The sequence below is a fragment of the Brachyhypopomus gauderio genome, chromosome 12, assembly GCF_052324685.1.
Source record: "Brachyhypopomus gauderio isolate BG-103 chromosome 12, BGAUD_0.2, whole genome shotgun sequence".
Classification (NCBI taxonomy): Eukaryota; Metazoa; Chordata; class Actinopteri; order Gymnotiformes; family Hypopomidae; genus Brachyhypopomus; species Brachyhypopomus gauderio.
Window position 1 is genome coordinate 16,880,083 of NC_135222.1, and position 8,300 is coordinate 16,888,382.

Sequence of the window (8,300 nt, forward strand, 5' to 3'; positions counted from 1 at the left end):
GACTGCTCTCTCTTAACAGCTGAGTGTACTGAACCAATAATTTGACTCAAGCACATGCAGTGTGTGAAGGCTCTAGGGCGGGCCCTACTCCATCTGTACGTGGCCTTACACCGCGCCTGATAGGTGGAGGCTGTAAGCAGATATCCCAGCATCCTCCCATGACCTCATGGCATGACTCCTGCTTCTTCACCCTGACCTCACAGCATCCTGCCACCAGGCGGCGCCAACATGCCTCAGTCTGATGTTACATGACCCTGCTCTCGTACCTGGACAGCTGACCTCATGCTCATAATGACCTGAAGACCATCATAACGGTGGAGATGTTTGTATTGGCCTGGCTGTAATGTTTCTTTTCTGTTTCACTACCCAGCCCTGACGAGGACTCCTGCCAGAAGTTTGTGCCATTCATTGGGGTGAGAGCACAGAGCCAATAATCCCATTTAGGACAGATTTGTAGAGGTTGTGTTGTTGATATGCTCACCGTCTCCTAACCCCTGACTCCAGATTGATATGCTCACTCTGTTTGTCTCACAGCTCGTGAAAGTAGGCATTGTTGAACACAGCCTGTCCACTTCAGGTAGAATCTTCTATTTTCATACACCCACTAATAATCTAAATACACACACACACACACGCATGCACGCACACACACACACACACGCACACACACACTTCAGGTAGAATCTTCTATATTCACACACGAACAGCCACTGGTTTCTTTTCCACAGCACCATGTGATGTAATGTTGGTGTGTGTGTGTGTGTGTGTGTGTGTGTGTGTGTGTTTCTGCTCTCTTTGTAGTGGACTCAGACGATGCCATGATGGGCAGTATGAGTATGCTGTCTTCACCTCCAGCCCAGACGGGGACACCACACGTGAAGGACATGACAAGCACACCGCCGTCCTCTCCCTCCGTCTCCGCCAGTCTCTCTGGTGCAGGGTACACACATGCACACACACCCTTCTGATCTTTATCCTTCTATATCCTGGATTTAATGAAATTGATATTAATCCAGATTAGAAAGACAATTAAACATGTCGTTTCATATTTGAACTATTAGATGGAGAATATGAACATAGCAGCCCTGCAGATAACTGATTTTATTTGTTGAAATCTCTAGGGCTGGACCCGAATATTCAGATATTCGGATATTCGGTCATTGAGTAGGTATTCGGTTTTTAATTTTGGTATTCGGATATTCGTGTTTTTTTTTTTCTTAGCTCCGCCTCACCCTAATGTTACAGTTCCGTTCAGGTTAATGGCGGTATATGAGAGGCAAAATGCATTAGGTATTAGCAGTGCTTAATTTGTAAATCAAACGATGCCGGAACGCAAAGAGCAGACAACATAAAATGTTGCCGGATCGAGGCAGACAGTTACCGGAACGCACGCTTCAAAATTAAAGAGTTCCCGGATCCTATTCCAGCAGGATCCGGCTCAAATTAAGCACTGGGTATTAGGTATTTTTAATGTGTGTGCTCCGTTATTAAATTTGGCGTTTGTTTAGGCTTCCCTGTAATCTATAATAATTTAATATTGATTTCTTTTGAAGCTATTAAAAGTTTGTTGTTTACAGAATGTTTCTCCCCGCGTTTCATGTCTTTTTTGTGTTTCCCCCCCGATTTTTTCACTGCGCACATCGGCCCAGTGTCCGCGGCTGCTCCGCTGCGCAAGCCGGCCCAGTGAATAGCTGTGTTTTTGTGTTTTAGTACTTGGGTTATAGGCCTACTTGAAACAAAAAAAATTGTTTGTCCAGAAAGTATTTTATATTCTTAAACATTGTTAATTATATTACAGTGGACGAAAGTCATTGTAAATTGTGTTGTTGTTGGCCGATTTCAGTTCAATGATGTGCAGTGCGTAGCTAAATAGCTGTTTTTTGTGGTTTTGCACTTAAGCTATAAGCTCAATATAAAAAAGTTCGTTTGTTTAGAACAGGGTTAATCAACTATATTGTTCTGCGGGCCAAATTTGGCAGATAGCTCTGGCCTGCAGTCCGGGGGACGTAACACTCGTGACGGAGTTCAGCGCTATTTTCAATATTTTCAATAGCGGTGAAATAAATGCTCCGGTTTAAAATGAATTCTCCCGTCAAAATAAAAAAATATTTTTAACAATTTATTCTGGGTCCGGATGGGATGACATTTGGGTCCGTATCCAGTAAATCAGGAATGAGATTAGGTCCGGACAGGACTGCGTTCGGGTTCGGATCCGGACCGCGGTCCGCCAGTTTCCGACCCCTGGTTTAGAAAGTATTTTATATTCTTAATATAATCCGTTTTTAATCTGTCTTATTTAAAAACGAAGCTTCGAATATTCGCTTCGAATCAGTGCAGAATATCCGCAGCTCAAAAAACGCTATTCGGGCCAGCCCTAGAAATCTCCCAGCTATCTGGGAGATTTCAACAAATAAAGTCAGTTATCTGAATATTATCTAAGATTATTAAGATAATCTAAGATTGCTGTTTTTGAGTAGACTTTTTCTGCTGACTGCATGCGTGTGTGTCCACTTGTGTGCAGCTCTCCAGGTCCGGCCGGAGAGGTGATGGGTCTGCAGGTGGACTACTGGACCTGCCCAGGTTCAGAAAAGAAGAAAGAAGGAGAGAAGCGTGAGGGGGGCGTGAAGAACACGCTGAAGAGCAACTTCCGCTCGCTGCAGGTCTCCCGCATCCCCAGCGGAGCAGAGCTCACGTCTGCCCTCGGCATGGCCATGACTGTGGTCATGAAGGAGAAGAATAAGAAAGGCAAGACACATCCTGCCTGAATCACACCTGCACACCACATCACACCCGCACACCACATCACACCCGCACACCACATCACACCCGCACACCACACCCACACATCACACCCGCACATCACGCATGCACACCACATCACACCCGCACACCACACCCACACCACATCACACCCGCACACCACACCCGCACACCACATCACACCCGCACCACACCCACACATCACACCCGCACCACACCCACACATCACACCCGCACACCACATCACGCATGCACACCACATCACACCCGAACACCACATCACACCCGCACATCACATCACGTATGCACACCACATCACACCAGAACACCACATCACACCCACACACCACATCACGCCCGTACACCACATCACACCCACACACCACATCATGCCCGTACACCACATCACACCCGAACACCACATCACACCTGCACACCACATCACAGGTGTATTAACATGCAAATGTGACAATCTTACTGCATGAGTTGTGTTCACACCGTGTTTGCCATTCGTCTGTATGCAGTGATTTTCCTTAGTAAAAAGCCGAAGGAGAAAGATGTGGATTCCAAAAGTCAGGTGATCGAGGGAATTAGTCGACTCATCTGCACAGCCAAACACCAACACACCATGTTGAGAGGTAAACACTCTCCCCTCCACACACACACACACACACACACACAATTCTGAGAGGTAGATGATGTGAACACACAATACAATGCCCTTGAACTGGTGCCAATAACTGGGTGTTAGTAGTTACTGTTATGGTAAAGAACACATCAACATCATTTGGGTCTTATTTTGATTTTGTCCTCCCTGTCTCTATGACGACCAGTTTCCATTGATGGAGTCGAGTGGCACGATGTGAAGTTCTTTCAGCTGGCCGCCCAGTGGCCGACCCACGTGAAGTACTTTCCTGTGGGAGTCTTTGGCTATACCAAGCCCATATGAAAAACACGGGCTGTTCTGGAACTTTCTCTGGCACACGCTTCACAGAATGAGGGAGAGACTGCCTCAGAGAGGGAGAACGACAAACACACACGAACTTCCTGTGGAAACATTTTGAAGCCGTAACAAAATGGGTGTTGTAAATGTTATTAATGTAACTGTTCTGTTATTCATTGTTGCACCAGCAAAAGGAAAAAGGTTGTTTGTAAAGTTGTTCACGCTGCCTGTTTGTTAGCTGTGTGGTTAGAATTTCATAACCATGTTATCGCAGATTAGGGTTGCACTTTGGTTACAGTTTTTGTTATTTTTGTGAAATCCTGTGGCAGTGGTGTGTGTGTGTGTGTGTGTGTGTGTGTGTGTGTGTGTGTGTGTGTGTGTGTGTGTGTGTGTGTGTGCGCGCGCGTGTGTGTGTGTGTGTGTGTGTGCGTCTGCGTGGTGTGTGGTGATTGTATCAACAAAGGGGGTGTTAATGGTGCAGTTATGTGGAGAGGTGGGGGGTGTTGGTGGATCAAAGGGATTACGCCTTGCTGTGAAAAAGAAAGAGCTTCAGCTCCTCCCCCCGACTGGGTCAACCCCTCCCCCAGACTGTGTCAGCTCCTCCCCCAGACTGGGTTAGCACCTCCCCCAGACTGGGTCAACTCTCCTTTGAGAAAGGTGACCCAAGACTTTTTAATACAGTACTTAAAAGTGTGTTCAGCTGCTTTGATTTGAAAGCACAAAAAGAAAGAAACGACTCTTCTAAGAGGAAAAATGACAAAAAATGAACCCGATACGTGCATTTGATAAGACTGCAGTAGATGCTAAATTGACTACAGGTGGGTGGTTACAGATATTGATATTAACCAATACCTCGATTTAATGAATGTTTCAATATGGACCTGAACTCTGACCAAAGACTGTTGCACCCTATCAACAGTCTGCTTTGGAAAGCTGTGGTACCCTTTAAACAGATTTGATGTGTTCGGTGTCTGTGTGGGTGAGCCTAGATGACACTGTTCTACCCCTACTGTCCAACACACGAGTGCTGTCCTAATCACAGGGTCTGGTCAGCTGCCACTAAAGGGCTCCTTCTAAAAGAAAATGTCGGACGTGAGCCGACTGCTTGGTCTTGTTGACTTTTACAGAAAAGTTGTTGTTTTTTTATCTATTCTCTTTGAAGACTTTTTTATAGATGTTTGTCTACAAATGACTGCCATTGATGACGAGGAATTTCTTGATGGGCACAGTTTAGTAAGGGGAAGGTCAATTGTATTGTATCTTTCGATGTGTGTGCGTGTGTGTGTGTGCGCATGTGATGAAATGCATGTGTATTGGGGGGAGCGTATATTATTTGCCGTTTGCTGGGGCCATTGTGTGGACTGCAGAGGTTATGTTTTAAGCCAAACTGAGTCCGATATATTCTTACACAGTTATTCTGTGTTGTGTCATTGTCCATTTTACAGTTCTGTAAAACTCAATGTTTTTCACATTATGTTGTAACTGGTAGTTTTGCAGTGCAGTTCACTGTACAGCTCCAGTTCTTTACACGGACTGTGCAGAGCGGACAACCCAGTTTGGTTTGCTGAGTTATGTTCAGCAGTCTTTTTAACATAGGCTGTGCTAACCAGACTCCATTTAGAGGTCCAGTTTTTAGCACTACCATTTGGGAAGCTTTGCCTTCTTTACAGGCCAGAACCATCTTTAAGAACACTAATTTGCAGCCCATCTGTTTAAGAAGATGTGGATTTGCAGACGTATTTGCACAGACATCATTTAAGTTTATATGACAGTATTGTTTGGAGGTTGACAAGCTTTGCTCATAATTTTGTTCCATGTGTATTATCAGTATCTTTTCACTTTGTTCAGTTGTCTTGAAAGCAGTTATGAATACTGAAATAATTTTAACATTGCCTGCATTATTTTAACTATTATTAACATATTGTTTTGTATTACCCTTTTGAAGGAGTTGACCTCTTTTATAGAATACTTTGTGTTGCAATAAGGTTTTAAAATATTTCGCATATAACTAAATACATGTAACTAAATACATGTAAGTAAATACAGGAGAAATTAACCAGTGTGTTTCTGTTTTACAAGTGCACAAATACTTTTGTTTTGCGTTTTCCTGTATTTGATAAATCCATAACAAAGAAACATGTGTAAACTGATGAAATATAAAGATAAACGATGTGCAGGTTTGTGCTGTGTGGGTGTTTATCTTTGTGATGTGGACCAGTGAAATTTTAGTCCACTAGGTGGTGCTCGTTTATAGAAGAACTGCTTAATGAGTTTGAAACTTTAAACCAAAGGAGAATGTGCCCTAACTATCAGGGGAAAGCCCATCCCCAGCCTCCCCAGTAAGGTCTGCAGGGGTACTGGAAAAGAGAGTCCGGTCGATAGTCAAATTTCAGTTAGAAGAGGAACAATACTGGTTCTGTCCTTGTCTTGGAACACTGGACCAGCTTTGTACACTTGTGAGGTTCCTAGGGGGTGCATGGGGGTTCGCTCAACCCATGAGAAGGATAGATAAGGTGAGGAGTGGTCATCCGAGAGGGACTCGGGAGTAGAGTCGCTGCTCCTCTATGTAGAGAGGAGCCAGTTCAGATGGTTCAGGCATCTGGTCTGGATGCCCCCTGGGCAGCTCCCTGGTAAGGCGTTCCAGGCATGTCCAACTGGGAGGAGACCCCGGGGAAGACCCAGGACAACGGGAACAACTGTATTCCCCAAGATAAGCTGGAAGAGGGAAACCTGGACCCTGTGAAGCTAGACGTCTGGTCTACACGAGAGTGAGTGAGGCGCCCAGATGGGACTGTGCTTCACACATGTGGACTTCACACATGAGAACTTCAGTTTACTTTTCTGAACATTTCTGTGTTATTGCTTACAAGTGTGTGTTGTGATGACGTGACAGAACTAGGTTGTTTGAATTTTCTTTAAGAGAACAAAATGATGTCTGGGTGTGTTCAGGGTGAGATAAACCCTCACATACCATAAAAGGCACATGTGGACTAGGGTTAATAATTGATAATGATGAATTCGGTTACAAAGGTAATACATCTTAGCAGGTGAGGTACAGTGTATTGACAAAGTATTAAACATTAATTTTATAAAAGCAGTATTGAAAGCCCATTTGCTTAAAACATTATACATGGATTCATAGTATTTCTAAAAATTCTAGAAGGGTTTACAATAAAATGTTTTGAATGTGGAGAAGCAGTGCAGCTGCTGTCTCCCCTTCACACGTGGCCCACTCCCCTAAACCCCACACCCTTACCCCCAGCACTACACGTCACTGCCCTAAACCCCACACCCTTACCCCCAGCACTACACGTCACTGCCCTAAACCCCACACCCTTACCCCCAGCACTACACGTCACTGCCCTAAACCCCACACCCTTACCCCCAGCACTACACGTCACTGCCCTAAACCCCACACCCTTACCCCCAGCACTACACGTCACTGCCCTAAACCCCACACCCTTACCCCCAGCACTACACGTCACTGCCCTAAACCCCACACCCTTACCCCCAGCACTACACGTCACTCCCCTAAACCCCACACCCTTACCCCCAGCACTACACGTCACTGCCCTAAACCCCACACCCTTACCCCCAGCACTACACGTCACTGCCCTAAACCCCACACCCTTACCCCCAGCACTACACGTCAGACCAGCACACGGCCTATTCCCCCTATGCCCTCCCGTTTAGATGCTAAATCTAAAAGTTCTGAGGTCCATACACAAAGCTTATGGTTATTCCACTGGATCCTCTCATAGACTTTGGACATGAGTCTACATGTAGCGTCAACAGTGTTTTATGGGTTTTTCACTGAAGAGAGAATCAGCTTGCCGTGTGCGCCCGTGTGCTCTGTTCCTGCAGCTCCTTGGTTTAAGAAGACCTGCACTTCTGTCTTTCATTCTTGGGGATGCTGAAGGTTCTACTGACTCTGCTAAGCTCTCACATTACATGCATCATTAGTAAAGACTTCAGTCATCCTGATTCATCTATGGTTTGCTTGATTTACTTATTTCTCCAGTTATTCAAACTAGACTCTGACAAAGGTACATGAATGAAACTCATGATTTGACTTTGAAAACCAAAACAACAGCTGTTACTGAGATTATTGCCCTCAAACATAAGAACAATTTCTACCAAGGGATTTATTACAAATGTACTTGATATTGTAATGCTGTGTGTGTGTGTGTGTGTGTGTGTGTGTGTGTGTGTGTGTGTGTGTGTGCGTGTGTGTGTGTGTGTGTGTGTGTGAGAGAGAGAGAGAGAGAGACATCACAGAGAGAGACAATGTATTAGTGAACTTGTACAGTTATTTACACTGCTACTGTTGGAGACATAGAGACACTGTGGTCTCTGTTTATTTGACTGCCAAGACAAAAGTTTAACATTAAACGAGCACGAGTGTGCAGTTTGTGTCCTGTGACGATTATGCAGTTTATGATGTTCTGAGCGTTGCCATGACTTTACCACTTTTTTTGACTACAGGCAACGCATTGTTTGATTGGTTAATGTGGGAGAAAATGGATTCATACAGTTGGCCGACTGGTTAATATTGAACAGTGGCAATCTCTCCAACCCTTAGACTTCAATCATAAAT

At 44.7% G+C, this 8,300-nt stretch overlaps 1 protein-coding gene across 3 annotated transcripts in view; it reads left to right on the forward strand.

The window, feature by feature from the left end:
• LOC143527938 (phosphofurin acidic cluster sorting protein 2) overlaps window positions 1–5,883 on the forward strand; it is a 51,689-nt gene extending 45,806 nt beyond the window's left edge. For 2 of the 3 annotated variants that reach the window (XM_077023333.1, XM_077023334.1), the window contains 6 exons: window positions 371–413; window positions 535–577; window positions 802–940; window positions 2,522–2,745; window positions 3,285–3,398; window positions 3,594–5,883. In XM_077023333.1, the coding sequence (XP_076879448.1) occupies window positions 371–413; window positions 535–577; window positions 802–940; window positions 2,522–2,745; window positions 3,285–3,398; window positions 3,594–3,709 (679 nt within the window). In that variant the 3' untranslated portion in view covers window positions 3,710–5,883. Of the gene's footprint in view, window positions 1–370; window positions 414–534; window positions 578–801; window positions 941–2,521; window positions 2,746–3,284; window positions 3,399–3,593 lie in introns of those variants that run through there. The other variant, XM_077023335.1, reaches the window with a different exon arrangement.
• The last annotated feature ends 2,417 nt before the right edge of the window (window positions 5,884–8,300 follow it).